Raw genomic sequence first — 21,238 nt, forward strand, 5'->3', positions numbered from 1 at the left:
TCAAATCAAGCTTTATTTATAATGCACTTTTCATACATAAAAGAAATGCAATGCAAAGTATTTTACAAAGTTAAAAACAATACCCCGGTGACCCATATCCCCCATTATCACATACGTACGCACGGATACAGATACCAAACACAAACACAAAGAACTATATGGACCAATTATTGCATGGCTGAGTACAGAGGAGACAGGTGAGTAAACACTATCACAAGGAGCCATCTGCACCAGGAGGTCATCAGACCATGGCCACCAGGACGCTGACACAAAAGCGCCCCAACAAGCACGGCCGATAACCCCTGAGGCAGATGGCTCATCTGAGGAATGTTGGAAAATGAAAATAATAAAACTTGTAATATAGTAAGAACCATGTGTAGAGATAAAGAATAAAATACAAGTAAGACATATGAAAATTAATAGGAAAAAAAATGCAAAATGCTTATGAATATGTGAACAAAAGATGACACTCTTCCCTTCACAACGCCCCAGATACTCTTCTTTAAGGACAACTAAAAGAATGGCTCAAATCAAATCAGAAGTGCGACCCCTGACTGGACTTGAACTAATTGAACATTACTTTTTTAATTCATTGTTATATCTTGTCTGGGTCTACTGAATGTAATGCAATGGTGTCAAACTTGATTTCTTTGAAGGCCACATTGCAATTATGGCTGCCCTCAAAAGGCCCTTTGTAACAGTGACTGTACATGAATATAAATGCATCAGGATTCCCCTTATGAGATTATTACATAATTGCCAATACATTTTAAATCTTTTTTCATGCACATAAAGAAATCTGTAGATTTTATAATTAAAAAAACTGGCAGCGCATTTGCCTAAATTTTACTGTAAAGTGTACAATGTTTAACTGCATATGACAGTAAATGGAAAAACGTTACCAAAGTTAGTTTTTTTTAACACAAAAGTTCTTGCGAATGAGCTATGTTTTTTGTTGTTGTTTTTTACCGTAAAATCTATTAACATTTTTACAGTATACAATTTGATGGAATACTCCATGAGTCATGAATCACAAGTCAAGCAGATATTTAAATATTTGTCAACATTTTTTGTAATATATGATAATATAATATTTGTTGCATTATTACATAATGTTAAAGTTTGAAATAAATGCAATTACATGCAGTACATGTAATTATTGTGCCATCAAATCATTAAATTTTTCATTCAGATTAATCATGATTAATCAGAGGTTATTTCTCGTTTGCATAATTGAAATCGACTTAAGAAAAGACCCAAATATTTTGACCCAAATGCAATTACTGGGTGATAAATCTGCGTATATTCATCATTGATGCATTATTCGCATGAGTTAATTTGTTTTTTTTTTCAGCTTTCATTTTTTTCCTGTCAAAATAGAAAGAACTGCTACGGCGTGGGAGAGTGGCCATGCCAGCAACCTGAGGGTTCCTGGTTCAATCCTCACCTTCTACCAACCTAGTCACGTCCCTTGTGTCCTTGAGCAAGACACTTCACCCTTGCTCCTGACGAAAACTTGTACAAAGCAGAAATGAAACGGCGTGCCTATGCACGGAAAGCTAATGCTACTAGTTAGCAAGCGTCGAGTCCAAAGTGTCCACAGAAGCGCGTGTCGAGCGCACAGAAGCTAAGACGTGACTTAGCAAGGTTAATACAAAGCTGAATAATAAACGTGACTGTTGCTTACCGCAAACCTTGAGCCAAGAACGAACTGAGGAAGAATGCAGGCTTAAATACTAAAGTAAACAATTGCCAACAGTTGTGCGTCAAAAAGCATAGCAGGTGGAACAAATGAGAAACCATGGAAACGAGATAAAACAGGAAGTGCAAAACTCGGAACGTGAAGAGTCCAAAAATAATAATCGCTACACAAAAAGGGACTCAAAACATAGACTAAAGATGTGATCTGGGAACCGGATCACAACGGCTTCGAGTACTTTGAAGGTAGAAAAACGCTATACAAGTATGACCCATTTATTTACCATTTACGTTGAGTAAGAAAAGAAAGTACTGTATTGACAGTATTATTCCCAGGCTTTTGTGGGCCATGATAAATAATGTGGCGAGCCAGACCTGGCCCCCAAGCCCTGAGTTTGACACCAGTAATGTAATGTATTGTGCTTCCTTGACTGTTCTATTTGTATTTTATCTATTTATTTGATGTCACTTAGCATTATTTATATTTTTGTATTTATTAGACACTACACATGCAAATTAGCAGCTTTGCTTTGATACGGCATGTTTACAGAGCTATGTAAACATCGATTTTCATTGATATGCACTGTCCTTATCTTAAAAATAAAACATTATTATGTTGTAAGCACGCTCACACCTGAGGCAGATATGCTAAATGTTTAGTAGCATGTTCACATCTTATTAAACATGTATCGTCACCTGCCAATAAACATTCCGCATTAGCCACACTGTCCACAGATGTTGAAAATGTGATCATCGTTTAAAAGTGTTACTACTTCTTCCCAGCGACCACTTATACACATATTCCAAATGCACTGATAAAGAATTAAGTCAACAATTTTCGTGACTAAAATTTTTTATATGTGAATGACAGCTAAAATATCAAACACAATACAAATGTCAAGATTTTCTTTGTTTATGTTAAATTCCCTAATATTTTAAGTGTTGCCTAGCAGTAATAGTAAGTAATTACTTTGCAATATTTGTTTTTGTTGATTATCTTTTTAGGGCATCACAGTGGCACAAGGGTTAGTGCATGTGCCTCACAATACGAAGGTCCTGAATAGTCCTGTGTTCAATCCTGGGCTCGGGATCTTTCTGTGTGGAGTTTGCATGTTCTCCCCGTGACTGCGTGGGTTCCCTCCGGGTACTCCGGCTTCCTCCCACCTCCAAAGACATGCACCTGGGGATAGGTTGATTGGAAACACTAAATTAGTCCTAGTGTGTGAATGTGAGTGTGAATGTTTTCTGTCTATCTGTGTTGGCCCTGCGATGAGGTGGCGACTTGTCCAGGGTGTACCCCGCCTTCCGCCCGAATGCAGCTGAGATAGGCTCCAGCACCCCCCGCGACCCCAAAATGGGACAAGCGGTAGAAAATGGATGGATTGATTATCCTTTCATTATTCCTACCAAGACATGCACCTGGGGATAGGTTGATTGGCAACACTAAATTGGCCCTAGTGTGTGAATGTGAGTGTGAATGTTGTCTGTCTATCTGTGTTGGCCCTGCGATGAGGTGGCGACTTGTCCAGGGTGTACGCCGCCTTCCGCCCGATTGTAGCTGAGATAGGCGCCAGCGCCCCCCGCGACCCCGAAAGGGAATAAGCGGTAGAAAATGGATGGATGGATGGATATTCCTACCAGTCTTTGGAAGTGGGAGGAAGCCGCGGTACCCGGAGGGAACCCATGCAGTCCCGGAGAGAACATCCAAACTCCACACAAAGATCCTGAGCCCGGGATTGAACCCAGGACTACTCAGGACTTTCATATTAGTGAGGCAGACGCCCTAACCCCTCCTGCACCGTGCCGAATGCAGCTGAGATAGGCTCCAGCGACCCCCCACAACCCCAAAAGGAACAAGCGGTAGAAAATGGATGGATGGATGGATTCCTACCAGTGCACTTTTATTTGTATTTGCTTCACGCCGGTTGCTGTGGTTCTGAAAAGAACCCTTTAACAATCTAATAAAAATTTGAAATATTTTTGTAAACTTTACAGCCATCAATACTAATGCATGTTCGAAATAAACTCAAACTCAGACTCAAACTTAAAGGCCTACTGAAATAAGATTTTCTTATTCAAACGGGGATAGCAGGTCCATTCCATGTGTCATACTTGATCATTTCGCGATACTGCCATATTTTTGCTGAAATAATTTAGTAGAGAACATCGACGATAAAGTTCTCTACTTTTGGTCGCTAATATAAAAGCCTTGCCTTTACCGGAAGTAGCAGACGATGTGCGCGTGACGTCACGGGTTGTAGGGGTCCTCACATCCTCACATTGTTTATAATCATAGCCAGCAGCAGCTAGAGCTGTTCGGACCGAGAAAGCGACAATTTCCCCATTAATTTGAGCGAGGATGAAAGATTCGTGGATGAGGAATTTAGAGTGAAGGACTAGAAAGAAAAAAAAGTTTAAAAAAAAAGGCAATTGCAATGGGAGCGATTCAGATGTTATTCGACACATTTACGGGGATAATTCTGGAAAATCCCTTATCTGCCTATTGTGTTGCTAGTGTTTTAGTGAGATTAAATAGTACCTGAAAGTCGGAGGGGTGTGGCCTCGGGTGTGTTGACGCCAGAGTCTTGGACGGAAGTCACGGCAGCTGCAGCGGGACGGAAGTTTCGCTGATGTCTCCGGTAAGAGGCGACTTATTACCACAATTTTCTCGCCGAAAACTGCCGGTTGACATGTAGTCGGGATCCATGTTCGCTTGACCGCTCTCATCCATAGTAAAGCTTAATCTTCGGGAATTTTAAACAACACCGGCTGTGTTTGTGTGGCTAAAGGCTAAAAGCTTCCCACCTCCATCTTTCTACTTTGACTTCTCCATTATTAATTGAACAAATTGCAAAAGATTCAGTAACACAGATGTCCAGAATACTGTGTAATTATGCTATTAAAGCAGACTACTTATAGTTTGGATCGGGCTGGAAAATAATGTCCGCTACAACCGGTGACGTCAAACGCACGCGTCATCATACGCGCCATCATACCGCGACGTTTTCAACACGACACTTTACGGGAAATTTAAAATTGCAATTTAGTAAACTAAAAAGGCCGTATTGGCATGTGTTGCAATGTTAATATTTCACCAATGATATATAAACTATCAGACTGCGTGGTCGGTAGTAGTGGGTTTCAGTAGGCCTTTAAACCAGTGGTTCTTAACCTGGGTTCGATTTAACCGTAGGGGTTCGGTGAGTCGGCCTCCGGGGTTTGGCGGAGGTCAAAACACACCCGACTCATCGTGTAAATACAAACTTCTCCCTATCGGCATATTACGGATACGGCAACAGCTGACTGATCTGCAGGTGTGTAATTTGTTGTGAGTTTATGCACTGTGTTGGTTTTGTTGTTTGAACAAGGTGATGTTCATGCACGGTTCGTTTTGTGCACCAGTAAAAAAAAACATGGTAACACTTTAGTATGGGGAACATATTCACCATTAATTAGTTGCTTATTAACATGCCAATTAGTAACATATTGGCTCTTAAGTAGCCATTATTAAGTACTTATTGATGCCTTATTCGGCATGGCCTTATCATAACTCTAACCCTCCTCCTAAGCCTAACCCAGTGGTTCTTAACCTGGGTTCGACCGAACCGAACCCTAGGGGTTCGGTGAGTCAGCCTCAGGGGTTCGGCGAAGCCTCCGCCACAGAGGTAAGGACACTTCCGACTTATCGTGTAAATAAAAACCTTTCCCTATCGGCGTATTATGGATACCCCCAAACAATGTTGCCTCTAATTTTCCATCTGATTGGCAGGTTGTTTGATTGATCAATCGAAACTTTTACTAGCAGATTGCAAAGGAAAAAATACATTATATGAAACAGTACAGTTTACACAGTACACTACATATTCCGTACAATTGACCACTAAATGGTAACACCCCAATAAGTTTTTCAACTTGTTCAAGTCGGGGTCCACGTAAATCAATTCATGGTAATGTGTGTAAGGTGTGTAATTTGTTGCGAATTCATGCATTGTGTTGGTTTTGTTCTTTGAACAAGGTGATGTTAATGCATTGTTCATTTTGTGCACCAATAAAAAAAAACATATGAATTTTTCTTGAATTTGAAAAAAATAAACATTTGATTTTTCACTAAAAAAGGGTTTGGGGAATGCGCATATGAAACTGGTGGGGTTCGGTACCTCCAACAAGGTTAAGAACCACTGCCCTAACCAAACAACTCTAAGTTAAGTATTTATTACTTAGAATATGTTCCCCTAGTGTCCAAATAACTCTAAATTAAGTCTTCGTTAGTTAGAATATGTTCCCCATACTAAAGTGTTACCAAAAATGTATTTCTTTGTCTTGAATTTGAAAAGAAGGGTTCGGTGAATGCGCATATGAAATTGGTGGGGTTCGGTACCTCCAACAAGGTTAAGAACCACTGTTTTAAACGTTATTTAGTGGTTCTTTATTTTGAAAGCGGAAGTACGCGTAGGTACAGAAAATCAGCTTGACCAACTTCCGGTCCACTTGTCCCCAGCAGCCCTGGCCGTTGAACGCGTAACACTCTACGAGGGAGCGCGCGGGCGGGCGGGCCGTGAGGGGTGCAGTCCAAACCTGCAGTTCGATCAGGACCAGAACCGAAGGAACCGGATGGAGCCCAAAAGGGCAAGAACTTGCCTGCCGTAGCGCGCTAAGGGTCTGCAATAAGGAGCAGACGAGAGGTGCGCGCGCACACAAACACACACACACACCACCGCGCGTGTCTGCAAGAAGTGTGCTTCAATGTTGGCGAGGAAGATGAGGCGGCACAACCGAGCTTTGATGATGCTGATGATCGGAACTTTAAACGCAGGTTGGTCTCACACGGCTTCTGTTTATTCTCCTCGTAGGTCCGCGTGTGTTCGTGGATAGGAATGTTGAACAAAGGTGGAGGGGATCTTTTGATGTGTGCGCGTGTCGTATTTGGACCTCCATCGGAACCAATCCATCCATTTTCTACCGCTTATTCCCTTTTTGGGGTCGCTGGCGCCTAACTCTGCTACAATCGGGCGGAAGGCAGTGTACACCCTAGACAAGTCGCCACCTCATTGCAAGGCATCGGAACCAATCCTCTCCAGCCATTGTCTGCACATGCACGCACGAGCACCGATAATCTATACATGCAAAGAGGCACACGTGCACCGGAAGTGATCAGGAGTGGATGTGATCGGTATCGCTAGCTTTAGTTATGTGCTAAAACAACAAGTTCGTGTGAATGTGACAGATGGGGTTGGCGCACAATGTGGAGTGTGGGGAAAGGAGGAGTGTGTGTGTGTGTGTGGGGTGGGGGTGTTCCTTCAAGTCATCACATGTCTTTGCATTCCACGTTGACCTTTGACCTCCCTCAGACTGCACTCAAACCCGAGTCTTGCCTGTCTGTGACCTATGACCTCGCGGTGTGAAGCTGTTTTTGCATGAGAAAGCGGGACATTTGCATTCACGTTCACACGGCGCAGACGTGTGATGTCATTGTGTGGCGAGGTGACAGCTGCCGCTGTGGCAAACCCCCTTCCGCTCAGCTGTGTCGTCAATGAGGGGGTCAAAGGTCATGGGAAAGTTGGCTGGCGCTCAGTCCGGCATGAAACGTTGTTAGCTGGCATTCATTCCAAAAGTAAACGTTACTTAGACTTAGACCAGTGGTTCTTAACCTGGGTTCCATCGAACCCTATGGGTTCGGAGAGTCAGCCTCAGGGGTTCGGCGGAGCCTCCGCCACGGAGGCCAAGACACACCCGACTCATCGTGTAAATAAAAACTTCTCCCTATCGGCGTATTATAAATACCCCCAAAACAATGTTCCCTCTAATGTTCCATCTGATTTGTTGTGAGTTCATGCACTGTGTTGGTTTTGTTCTTTGAACAAGGTGATGTTCATGCACGGTTCATTTTTTGCAACAGTAAAAAAACATATTATATTGACTTTGAATTTTACATTTTTTTTTTTATTTTTTACTAAAGAAGGATTCGGTGAATGCGCATATGAAACTGGTGGGGTTCGGTACCTCCAACAAGGTTAAGAACCACTGACTTAGACAAACTTTATTGATCTACAAGGGAAATTGTTCCACACAATGATGGAAAGTGTAAGGATGGAAAGGACAATGCAGGTATAAATAGACTAAATATAGCGATATAAAATATAACATATGTACTTAATATTTACATAATATATCCATCCATTTCCTACCGCTTGTCCCGTTAGGGGTGGCGGGTGTTGCTGGAGCCTATCTCAGCTGCATTCGGGCGGAAGGCGGGGTACACCCTGGACAAGTCTCCACCTCATCACAGGGCCAACAGAGATAAACAGACAACATTCACACTCACATTCACACACTAGGGCCAATTTAGTGTTGCCAATCAACCTATCCGTACAGTATATTATATATACTGATATATTACTTACTTAAAGGTCTACTGAAATTAGATATTCTTATTTAAACAGGGATAGCAGGTCCATTCTATGTGTCATAGTTGATCATTTCGCAATATTGCCATATTTTTGCTGAAAGGATTTAGTAGAGAACATCGACGATAAAGTTCGCAACTTTTGGTCGCTAATGAAGAAGCCTTGGCTTTTTCCGGAAGTATGTGCGCGTGACGTCACCGGTGTGAGGCCTCCTCACATCCTCACATTGTTTATAATGGAAGCCACCAGCAGTAAGAGCAATTCGGACCGAGAAAACAACACTTTCCCTATTAATTTGAGCGAGGATGAAAGATTTGTGGATGAGGATATTGATGGTGAAGGACTAGAAAAAAAAATAAAAATAAATAAATAAATAAAAATCTGCGGCAGTGTGAGCGTTTCAGATGTAATTAGACACATTTACTAGGATAATTCTGGAAGATCCCTTATCTCCTTATTGTTTTAATAGTGTTTTAATGAGATTGTAAAGACATACCTCAAAGTCGGATGGCTGCGGTGAACACGCCAGCGTCTCAGAGAGAAGCCGAGGAGCCAAGCTCACAGCTGCCTTTTTTGACAGCTACTCCGGGAGGACGCAAAATCCACTGATGTCTCCGGTAAGAGCCGACTTAATATCGCAATTTTACCATCCAAAAACATGCTGGTTGACGTAGAGAAAGATGTTCGCTTGACCGCTCTGTGTTAAAGCTTCTCCACAAACAAAGAACACCGGCTGTGTTTCGGTGCAAAAGACAGCTGCAAGACACCGCTTTCCACCAACAGCATTCTTCTTTATAGTCTCCATTATTAATTGAACAAATTGCAAAAGATTCAGCAACATAGATTTCCAAATTACTGTGTAATTATGAGATGAAAAGAGACAACTTTTAGCCGTAAGTTGTGCTGAGCTAATATGTCCTCCTCCAACCAATAACGTCACAAACACACGTCATCATACACATTGTCATTCTGCGACGTCTTCAACAAGAAACTCCGCGGAAAATTTTAAATTGCAATCTAGTAAACTAAACTGGCCGTATTGGCATGTGTTGCAATGTTAAGATTTCATCATTGATATATAAACTATCAGACTGTGTGGTTGGTAGTCGTGGGTTTCAGTAGGCCTATCCACAAGGGAACTTGTTCCACACAATGATGGAAAGTGTAAGGATGGAAAGGACAATGCAGGTATAAATAGACTAAATATAGCGATATAAAATATAACATATATACCTAATATTTACATACTATATCCATCCATTTTCTACCGCTTGTTCGTTCGGGGTGGCGGGGGGTGCTAGAGCCTATCTCAGCTGCATTCGGGCGGAAGGCGGTATACACCCTGGATAAGTCTCCACCTAATCACAGGGCCAACACAGATAGACAGACAATATTCACACTTACAGTCACACACTAGGGCCAATTTAGTGTTGCCAATTTAGTGTTGCCAATCAACCTAGACATACAGTATATTATGTCTGTTAGGGGTCTGGGAAAAAAATGATTCGAATACGAATTGAATCGAATACGTTGTGCGATTCAGAATCGATTCTCATTTAAAAAAAAAACATTTTTTTATTTTAAAAAAAAAACATTTTAAAATTTTTTTTATCAATCCAACAAACCACTACACAGCAATACCATAACAATGCAATCCAATTCCAAAACCAAACCTGACCCAGCAACACTCAGAACTGCAATAAACAGAGCAATTGAGAGACACAAACACGACAGAACAAACCAAAAGTAGTGAAACAAAAATGAATATTATAAACAGTATCAATATTAGTTATGATTACAGTATAGCAGTGATTAAAAATCCCTCATTTACATTATCATTAGACATTCATAAAAAATTAAAAAAAAAGAACAATAGTGTCACAGTGGCTTACACTTGCATCACATCTCATAAGCTTGACAACACACTGTGTCCAATGTTTTCACAAAGATAAAATAAGTCATATTTTTGGTTCGTTTAATAGTTAAAACAAATTTACATTATTGCAATCAGTTGATAAAACATTATAAATAAATAAATGGGTTGTACTTGTATAGCGCTTTTCTACCTTCAAGGTACTCAAAGCGCTTTGACATTACTTCCACATTTACCCATTCACACACACATTCACACACTGATGGAGGGAGCTGCCATGCAAGGCGCCAACCAGCACCCATCAGGATTGATTGATTGAGCAAGGGTGAAGTGTCTTGCTCAGGACACAACGGACGTGACGAGGTTGGTACTAGGTGGGATTTGAACCAGGGACCCTCGGGTTGCGCACGGCCACTCTTCCACTGCGCCACGCCGTCCCAAAACATTGCCCTTTATAATTATAAAAGCTTTTTTTTTTTTAAATCTACTACTCTGCTTACATGTCAGCAGACTGGGGTAGATCCTGCTGAAATCCTATGTATTGAATGAATACAGAATCGTTTTAAATCGGAAAAATATCGTTTTTGAATCGAGAATCGCGTTGAATCGAAAAAATGTTATGTATTATCGAATCGCGACCCCAAGAATCGATATTGAATCGAATCGTGGGACACCCAAAGATTCACAGCCCTATTATATATACTGATATATTACTAACTTGTACTTATACTTGCCGCTCATTATGATCTAGTTTTCATTTCATCTAGCGAGCGTTCATTTTAACATTAAAACTTAGTAGCAAGTATTCATTCCAAATAGCCTGCGTTCATGTTCATGAGCCAGCATTAATTATAATGTTGTTGAATGTTGTTTGAAGTGGGTAGGTTTAGTGGTAGCAGGGGTGTATAATGTAGCGTTCTGGTTAGTGCTGCAAGAGTTTCTGGGTATTTGTTATGTTGTGTTACAGTGCTGATATTCTTCCGAAATGTGTTTGTCATTCTTGTTTGGTGTGGGTTCACAGTGTGGCTCATTTTTTGTAACAATGTTAAAGTTGTTTATACGGCCACCCTCAGTGTGACCTGTATGGCTGTTGACAAATTATGCATTGCATTCACTAGTGTGTGTGCAAAAGCTGTATATATTATGTGACTTTGTCGACACGATATTTGTATGGGGTTAAGCGGACGTGACGGCATGTTGTAGAGGACACTAAAGGCAGTGCCTAAAGGCACGCCCCAATATTGTTGTCTGGGTGCAAATCTGGAGAAATTCGAGAGAATGGTTGCCCCGGAAGATTTTCATGAGGGGCACTGAAATTCGGAAGTCTGCCGGGAAAATCAGGAGGGCTGGCAAGTATGGTCGCGGGGGGTGCTGGAGACTATCTCAGCTGCATTCGGGCGGAAGGCGGCGTACACTCTGGACAAGTCGCCACCTCATGGCAGGGCCAACACCGATAGACAGACAACATTCACACACTAGGGCCAATTTAGTGTTGCCAATCAACCTATCCCCAGGTGCATGTCTTTGGAGGTGGGAGGAAGCCGGAGTACCCGGAGGGAACCCACGCAGTCACAGGGAGGATATGCAATCTCCACACAGAAAGATCCAGAGCCCGGGATTGAACTCAGGACTACTCAGGACCTTTGTATTGTGAGGCAAATGCACTAACCCTTGTGCCACTGTGTTGCCCTCATATTACTAGCTAGCGTTAATTCCAATGTTGAAGTTTCAACATTAAAAGTTCTTAGCTAGCATGAAATTCCAACATCAAAAGTAGTTTGCTAGTGTTAATTTCAATTACCGATAAAAGATGATAACGGGCGTGAAATTTTAACATTAAAACTTATTAGCTAGCATTCATTTCAACTAGTTAGCGTTCATACTAATTATTCATTATTATTTCCAATGTTGAAAGTTGTTGACTCGCGTGAGATTCCAACATTAAAAGTTATTAGAGAGCATTTTTTACAGCTAGTTAGCGTTAAGTCCAATGTTAAATGTTGTTAGCTATCATTAATTCAAACAATAATAGTTGTTAGCTATCATTATTTTTAATTAGCTAGCGTTAATGCCAACATTCAAAGTTGTTAGCTGGTGTTCATTCCAAATAGCTAGCATTCATTCTAACGAGCTGGCTTTAATTCCAACATTAAAACCATTAAAAATACATCCCCATTGGTAGATGACTTGTTGTTGACTTGTCATTGACTTATTGTTGTTAACTTATTGTTAACTTATCGTTGACTTGTCATCGACTTTTGATGACTTGTTGTTATTGACTGGTCATTGACTTATTGATAATTTGTTGTTGACATTTCATTGACTTATTAATGACTTGTCATTGACATGTTGTTGACTTCCATTCATCCATCCATTTTCTACCTCTTGTCCCTCTCGGGGTCACTATTGACTTATTGGTGGCTTGTTGTTGACTTACAGTTGAGTTTTCATTGACTTTTTGATGACTTGTTCTTATTTACTTATTTTTGACTTTTCACTGACTTATTGTTGACCTATTATTGTTGAATTGTCATTGATGTATTGATGACTTGTTGACTTTTCATTGACTTGTTATTGAGTTATTGCTGACTTTTCAATTACTTACTGTCGACTTATTATTCTTGACTTGTCATTGACTTATTGATGACTTGTTGACTTGTTGACTTGTCATTGACTTGTTGACTTGTCATTGACTTAATGATGACTTGTTTTGTAATTACAGTTAACTTGTCAATGACTTATTGATGACTTTTCATCGATCTTTGATTTGTTGTTGTTGACTTACTGTTGATTTGTTATGGACTTATTGATGACTTTGTGTTATTGACTTTTCATCAATTTAAATTTTTTGACTTGTCATTGACTTATTGTTGACTTGTCATTGACTTATTTATGATTTATTGTATACCTATCATTGTTGACTTGTCATTGACTTATTGATGACTTTTCATTGACTTACTGTTGACTTATTGTCGGCTTTTCATTGACTTATTGTTGATTTGTTATTGACTTATTGTTGACTTTTCATTGACTTATTGTTGACTTGTCATTGATTTATTAATGACTTGTTGATTTTTAATTAACCTATTGTTGACTTGTTGACTTTTCAATGACTTATTATTGTTGACTTGTCATTGACTTATTGATGACTTGTTGATGGCTTGTTGACTTACTGTTGATTTGTCATTGACTTATTGGTGACTTGTCAATGACTTAATGATGACTTATTATTGAGTTATTGTTGACCTATTATTGTTGAATTGTCATTGATGTATTGATGACTTTTCATTGACTTATTGTTGACTTAATATTGTTGACCTGTCATTGACTTACTGATGACTTGTTTTTGAATTATAGTTAACTTGTCAATGACTTATTGATGACTTGTCACTGTCTTTTGATTTGTTGTTGTTGACTTACTGTTGATTTGTTATTGACTTATTGATGACTTCATGTTATATACTTTTCATTGACTTATTACTGTTGACTTGTCATTGACGTATTATTGTTGACTTGTCATTGACAAATTTATGTTGACTTTTCAATGACTTATTGTTGATTTTTTTATTGACGTATTGATGACTTGTTCATCAACAAGTCAATGACATGTCAAATGATGTCTTGTTATTGTTTCATTGACTTATTGTTGACTAGTCATTGACTTATTGATGATTTGCTGTTGACTTGTCGTTGACTCCGTGTTGACTTGTTATTGACTTACTGTTAACTTTTCATTGACATATTGTTGACCTAACTTGTTGACTTGTCTTTGACTTATTGTTGTTGTTGACTCAGTGTTGACCTGTCATTGACTTATTGATGACTTCTTGTTGACTTACTTTTGACTTTTCCATGACATATTGTTGACTTACTATTGTTGACTTGTCATTGATTTATAAATGACTTCTTGTTGTTGACTTTCGATTGACTTATTGTTGAATTTCAATTACCTATTGTTGACTTAACTATTGTTGACTTGTCATAGACGTCCTTGACTTATTGATGACTTGTTGTTTTTTAACTATTGTTGACTTGTTATTGACTTTTGATTTGTTGCTGTTGACTTTTCATTGACTTGATGATTTATTATCAACCCATCATTGACTTATTGTAGACTTGTTATTGACTTAACTTTTCATTGATTTATTGTTGACTTCTCATTGACTTATTGTTGACTTGTTATTTACTTATTATTGTCGACTTTCCATTGACTTATTGTTGATTTGTTATTGACTTATTAACTTTTTATCGACTTATTGTTAACTTTTCCTTGACTTATTGTCGACTTTTCATTGACTTTTTGTTGACTTTTCATTGAATTATTGTTGACTTTTCATTGATTTGTTATTGACTTATTGTTGTACCAAATCCATGTGTTGCCTGCTGCAAAGTATGCAAAAAGGAAATCCAACATGGTTCGATGTATTTTTTGCTCCATTATTTTGGCTGTCTACTTAACTTGTCTCACTACCTCAGTTAAAGCAAACAAGTTACATTTTGTCATTTTGGTTCATTGCATTAAAATGGTTACATTATTAGACTTGTTTGTACTGTAAAGGTCATGTAATATATCATTTGTAAACTTTTTCACAACTTAGAGCTGAGTTTATATGAATGGTTTTGCAGTTTTTACACAGCATGGTTTTATGCATTTCTTGCCCTATTATATTTGTTGTCTACTTAACTTGTCTAGCTACCTCAGTGAAAGCAAAACAAGTTAACTTTTGTCTTTTTGTTCTGTTGTTATCATAGCCACAGTTAAAAGGCTATATATGCTTAATGAAAGGTGACTGAGGTGTTGTGAAACAAACACGATATTTTCCTTTAATTTATTATCCTTATATTTATGTGGAACACTTTTGTTAATAAATGAGTGAAATTGACATTTTGAGGGTGTGTGTATTCATATCACATTATGCAGTTTACAAGCACAAATACAATTTAAATCAATCCGTATTGTTCGATGTCATTGAATGCTGTAAGAAAAAGAACAAGAAATTTGAAAAACAACACAAATGGAGACTCGTTTGCAATCACCAATGACAATGAATATTTTACAGAAACACTACTTAATTTTATATGCCCCATTAAGTTAATGATAACTGCTGGTTCAATGTTAGGCTTAGACTTTAGCAGATTTTCTGTATTTTTCCTACGGACACCATTTGGTGACCTCAAACAACAAGGCTATGGATTGATTCACACTGGTTTTCGCCTTTCGAAGGGTACTGCAAAAATTGATCTTGAAATTCCTTAAAAAGTGCTTGAATTTGGTCATGGAAATGTGAACGAACCCTGTATTGTGGACTCATTATTGTTGACTTGTCTTTGACATATTGATGACTTGTTCTTGAACTGTTGTTGACTCGTCATTTACTTATTGTTGACTTGTTATTGACTTTTTATATGTTATGTTGACATTTCATTGACTTGTCATTGACTAATTGATGATTTTCTGTCGACATATTTTTGTTGACTTGTCATTGACTTATTCATGATTTATTGTTGACCTATCATTGACTTGTCATTGACTTCTTGATGACTTATTATTATTGACTTCTTGATGATTTATTGTCGACCTATCATTGACTTATTGATGACTTGTTGACTTATTATTATTGACTTATTGATGATTTATTGTCGACCTATCATTGACTTGTCATTGACTTATTATAGACTTTTCATTGATTTATTGTTGACTTATTGACTTATTGTTGACTTATCATTGATTTATTGTCGACTTTTATTGACTTATTGTTGACTTCTCCTTGACTTTTATTGACTTATTGTTGACCTCGTATTTTGACTTTTCATTGACTTATTATTGTCGACTTTACATTACTTATTGTTGACTTTTCATTGACTTATTGTTGGTTTTTCATTGACTTATTGTTGATTTGTTATTGACTTAAAGGGGAACATTATCACCAGACCTATGTAAGCGTCAATATATACCTTGATGTTGCAGAAAAAGGACCATACGTTTTTTTAACCGATTTCCGAACTCTAAATGGGTGAATTTTGGCGAATTAAACGCCTTTCTATTATTCGCTTTCGGGGCGATGACGTCAAAACATGACGTCACCTAGGTAGTCAATCCGCCATTTTCTCAATCACATTACGAACATCGAAACCAATCAGCTGTTATTTTCCGTTTTTTCGACTGTTTTCCGTACCTTGGAGACATCATGCCTCGTCGGTGTGTTGTCGGAGGGTGTAACAACACGATCAGGGACGGATTCAAGTTGACTTACGTGGAGTTTGCATCGATTAGCACGGCATGCTAGTCGATGCCAACATGCTATTTAGGCTAGGTGTATATACATATTGCATCATTATGCCTCATTTGTAGCCTAATTTGCATCCAGCCTTTCCCTCCACCAACATTTAATGCCAAACAAACACTTACCAATCGACGGATTCGAGCTGCACCAGTGTCAAAAGATCAGAAAGTCCCTCGTCTGCACATTTTACCGGCGATGCTACGACAGACATGGCACAGAGATGTATGGATACCCTGCAACACTCAAAGCAGATGCATTTCCAATGATAAAGTCAACGAAATCACAAAGGTGAGTTTTGTTGATGTTATTGACTTATGTGCTAATCAGACATATTTGGTCGCGGCATGACTGCCAGCTAATCGATGCTAACATGCTATTTAGGCTAGCTGTATGTACATTTGTAGCTATATTTGCATCCAGCCTTTCACTCCACCCACATTTAATGCCAAACCAACACTTACCAATCGACTGATTTAAGTTGCACCTGCACATTTTACCGGCGATGCTACGACAGACATGGCACAGAGATGTATGGATACCCTGCGACACTCAATCGTTGGTTAGAAGGCGATCGCCGAATAGCTTCAATAGCTATTCGCTCAATAGCTTCAGTTTCTTCTTCAATTTCGTTTTCGCTATCTGCCTCCATACTCCAACCATCCGTTTCAATACATGCGTAATCTGTTGAATCGCTTAAGCCGCTGAAATCCGAGTCTGAACCCGAGCTAATGTCGCTATATCTTGCTGTGCTATCCGCCATGTTGGCATCACTAAATGACGTCACAGGAAAACGGACGATGGATTTAAAGATAGCGAAAATCAGGCACTTTAAAGCCTTTTTTCGGGATATTCCATGATGGGTAAAATTTTGAAAAAAACTTTGAAAAATAAAATAAGCCACTGGGAACTAATTTTTATTGGTTTTAACCCTTCTGAAATTGTGATAATGTTCCCCTTTAATGGACTGGATTATGGACTGGACTCTCACAATATTATGCTTGATTCACTCGATGTCTATTGCACCTGTCGCCCAGGGGGGTCTCCCCACATCTGCGGTCCCCTCCAAGGTCTCTCATTGTCATCCCATTGGGTTGAGTTTTTCCTTGCCCGGATGTGGGATCTGAGCCGAGTATGTCGTTGTGGCCCTTTGAGACACTCGTGATTTAGGGCTACGTAAATAAACTTTGATTGATTGATTGAATTGTTGACTTTTCATTGACTTACTATTTTTTGACTGGTCATTGACTTATTGATGACTTGTTGACTGACTCTCTGTTTACTTGTCATCGACTTATTGATGACTTGTTGACTGACTCTCTGTTTACTTGTCATTGTCTTATTGATGGCTTTTTTTTTTTAAATTATAGTTGACTTGATTTGTTATTATTGACTTGTTATTGACTTATTGATGACTTGGTGTTGACTTTTCATTGACTTATTGTTATTGATGTATTGTCTACCTATCATTGTTGACTTGTCATTGACTTACTGATGACATGTTGTTGCTGACTTTTCATTGACGTATTGTTGACTTATTATTGCTGACTTCTCATTGACTTATTGATGACTTGTTGACGTGTCATTGACTTATTGATTACCTGTTTGTCAATTACTTAATGATGACTTATCAGTTACTTAATGATGACTTGTCATTGATTTTTGATTTGTTGTTGTTGATTTACTGTTGATTTGTTATTATTGACTTGTCATTGACTTATTGATGACTTGGTGTTGTTGACTTTTCTCTCACTTATTGACTTCTCATTGACTTATTGTTGATGTATTGTCTACCTATCATTGTTGACTTGTCATTGACTTATTAATGACTTGTTGAATTTTCTTTGACCTATTAACTTTTCATTGATTTATTGTTTGTTATTTTTGTCTTGTCATTGACTTATTGTTGACTTTTTATTGACATATTACTGTTGACTTGTCATTTATTTATTTATGTTGATTTTTCTTTGACCTGTTATTGTTGACCTACTGTTGACTTTTCATTGACTTATTGGTGATTTGTTAATGTCTTAGTGATGACTTGTTCATCAACAAGTCAACTGATGACTTTTATTGTTGACTAGTCATTGACTTCTCATTGACTTATTGTTGTTGACTTATTTTTGACTTGTCATTGACTTACTGTTCACTTTTTATTGACATATTGTTGACTTACATTGACTTGTCATGGATTTATTGATGCTGTGTTGTTTTTGACTCCGTGTTGACTTGTCATTGACTTATTGATGACTTCTTATCGACTTACTGTTGACATATTGTTGACCTATTATTGTTGACTTGTCATTGGTTTATTGATGACTTGTTGTTGACTTTTCATTGACTTATTGTTAACTTATTATTAACTTTTCTTTGACAACTTATTGTTGACTTTTCATTGACTTATTGATTTGTTATTGACTTATTGTTGACTTTTAATTGACTTATAAGGGGCGGTATAGCTCGGTTGGTAGAGTGGCCGTGTCAGCAACTTGAGGGTTGCAGGTTTGATTCCCGCTTCCGCCATCCTAGTCACTGCTGTTGTGTCCTTGGGCAAGACACTTTACCCACCTGCTCCCAGTGCCACCCACACTGGTTTAAATGTAACTTAGATATTGGGTTTAACTATGTAAAGCGCTTTGAGTCACCAGAGAAAAGCGCTATATAAATATAATTCACTTCACTTCACTTATTATTGACTTATTGTTGATTTGTTATTGACCTATTGTTGACAAGTGTTTGTAGCCCTTTTTCCCTCGAGAATCAAAGCGCTTTCCATAGTGAAACTTATTATCTACAAGCTACTTTTAAACCAGTATGGCTGGCACTACGAGCACGTGGGTAAAGTGTTTTTCTCAAGGACACAACAGCAGTGACTAGGACGGCGGAACCAGGAATAAACCTGGAACCCCCTAGTTGCTGGCACGGCCGCTCTACCAAGCGTGCCACACCGCTCCTTAGCGATTACTTATAATTGACTCCACTCTCTGAATTACCATGGCTTGTCATCAACACTCACAGGGCTGACGGCTGGCCACGCCCCCAACAGGGAATGCTTGTACTACAACGTCAACTACGAAATGGAGCTAACAAACAAGAGTGGCGTGGAGCGCTGCGAGGGCGACGCCGACAAGCGCTCACACTGTTACGCCTCGTGGACCAATGAGTCGGGCGCCATTGAGCTGGTGAAGAAAGGATGCTGGCTTGACGACTTCAACTGCTACGACCGGTAAAATGCACGCACAGAGCGTCACTCTGCGTACCTGAACTCTGACAAATACTTGGTCATGTTGTTGGAAGGCTAAGTGATGTGGAGGCGTGTCTTAATTTTGCCTATCATGTAAATCATCCAGTGAGGAGTGTGTGTCCACTGAAGAGAGTCCTCAGGTCTTCTTCTGCTGCTGTGAAGGAAACATGTGCAACAACAAGTTCACGCACTTGCCGGACGCTGCCGGTTCACGTGAGTGTGTGTCACCTTTACACACTTACACGTGCGTGTCGTTGTTTTACCTTTATGTGTGTATGCCTCAGTCATTCGAGCTCCGACCCCCAGAATCAGCGTGATACACGTCATCTTTTATTGCCTGCTGCCAGTCACAGTGCTGTCAACCATTCTGCTTGCCACCGTATGGATGTACCGCCATCGCAAACCTCCGTACGGACATGTGGACGTCACTGAGGTACACACACACACATTTAAAAATAAGTTATAATATGGTTATTTAATGGTACCGCGATTAAGTAAAAGAAGCATGATTTTTTTTCAGGACCCAGTTCCTACGCCCGATTCCCCCCTCTTGGGGTTAAAGCCCCTGCAGTTGCTGGAAGTGAAAGCCAGAGGGCGCTTCGGTTGCGTCTGGAAGGGCCAAATTCTGAACGAGTTTGTGGCCGTCAAGGTGTTCCCTGTCCAGGTGAGTGCACGTCGCCACATGTTCAGGTTTGTCACAGGCGTGTTGATGCATGGGTGTCGTCTTGCAGTACAAGATGTCGTGGCAGAACGAGCGGGAGGTGTTCACCATGCCGGGAATGAAGCACGAAAACATACTGAAGTACGTCGGCGCCGAGCAGCGAGGGCGCCACCTGGAGGCCGAACTGTGGCTCATCACAGAGTACCATGAGCAGGTGAGGGTGGGCGGGGCTTAGGAACCAACATGTAGTTGTAGGGCAGGTGTTGACGCAGGTGTTGTGGAATGTTCCGCAGGGTTCGCTCTGCGACTTCCTGAAGGCGAACGTCATCAGTTGGTTAGAGTTGTGTCACATCGGGGGGTCTATGGCGTGCGGTCTGGCGTACCTGCATGAAGATGTACCCCGGAACAAAGGCGAGGGAGCTAAACCCGCAATCGCTCACAGGTATGTCACATCATCTGTGGTGCGTCAGGGCATGACCTTTGACTTTTCTGCGTGTGTATCAGGGACTTCAAGAGCAAGAACATCATGATGCGTTCAGACCTGACTGCCGTCATCGGAGATTTCGGCCTGGCTGTGCCCTTTGAGTCAGGAACGCCGCCCGGAGAAACTCACGGACAGGTGAGACGCTCGTCCTCTGCAACGAAGAGGAGCTCATTACTAAAACGTGCGCGCGTGCACAGGTAGGGACGTGGCGCTACATGGCTCCTGAGGTTCTAGAAGGCGCTATCAACTTCCAGCGGGACGCCTTCCTCAGAATCGACATGTACGCTTTGGGCCTGGTCCTGTGGGAGCTGCTGACACGCTGCAAAGCCGCTGATGGTAAGCTACGCTCACATAATGCACTGTTTGGTCTGCAGGTCTAATCAAAGCGTGTGTGCGTCAGGTCCAGTAGGCGAGTACATGCTGCCATTCGAGGAGGAAGTAGGTCAGCATCCGTCACTGGAGGACCTTCAGGAAGTTGTTGTCCACAAGAAGTTGAGGCCGGCCTTCAAAGACGTTTGGTTCAAACATAACGTGAGTAGTCATTAAGAAATGTCTAACATAAAATACACCCTCAGAATTATTTTTAATTGGCC

General features: G+C 40.0%; 1 protein-coding gene and 1 long non-coding RNA gene across 4 annotated transcripts in view; one reads left to right on the top strand and one right to left on the bottom strand.

Annotated features, from left to right (window-relative positions):
- Positions 1-21,238, bottom strand: part of LOC133569430 (uncharacterized) — a 23,143-nt gene continuing 1,905 nt past the window's right edge. The window contains exons 2-4 of one of the 3 annotated variants that reach the window (XR_009809812.1): positions 19,764-19,928; positions 16,385-16,457; positions 1-2,878 (exon numbers count right to left, since the gene is read on the bottom strand). This is a non-coding gene — a long non-coding RNA (uncharacterized LOC133569430). Of the gene's footprint in view, positions 2,879-16,384; positions 16,458-19,133; positions 19,655-19,763; positions 19,929-21,238 lie in introns of those variants that run through there. The other 2 variants (XR_009809811.1, XR_009809810.1) reach the window with 2 other exon arrangements.
- The window catches only part of LOC133569428 (activin receptor type-2B-like), a 19,919-nt gene continuing 4,848 nt past the window's right edge, over positions 6,168-21,238 (top strand). The window contains exons 1-10 of the mRNA XM_061921759.1: positions 6,168-6,511; positions 19,275-19,482; positions 19,607-19,713; positions 19,785-19,933; positions 20,021-20,164; positions 20,232-20,375; positions 20,455-20,603; positions 20,666-20,780; positions 20,843-20,981; positions 21,046-21,176. Of these exons, the coding sequence (XP_061777743.1) occupies positions 6,442-6,511; positions 19,275-19,482; positions 19,607-19,713; positions 19,785-19,933; positions 20,021-20,164; positions 20,232-20,375; positions 20,455-20,603; positions 20,666-20,780; positions 20,843-20,981; positions 21,046-21,176 (1,356 nt within the window). The 5' untranslated portion in view covers positions 6,168-6,441. The remainder of the gene's footprint in view (positions 6,512-19,274; positions 19,483-19,606; positions 19,714-19,784; positions 19,934-20,020; positions 20,165-20,231; positions 20,376-20,454; positions 20,604-20,665; positions 20,781-20,842; positions 20,982-21,045; positions 21,177-21,238) is intronic.

The sequence above is a fragment of the Nerophis ophidion genome, linkage group LG15 (assembly GCF_033978795.1).
Source record: "Nerophis ophidion isolate RoL-2023_Sa linkage group LG15, RoL_Noph_v1.0, whole genome shotgun sequence".
NCBI classification, from domain to species: Eukaryota; Metazoa; Chordata; class Actinopteri; order Syngnathiformes; family Syngnathidae; genus Nerophis; species Nerophis ophidion.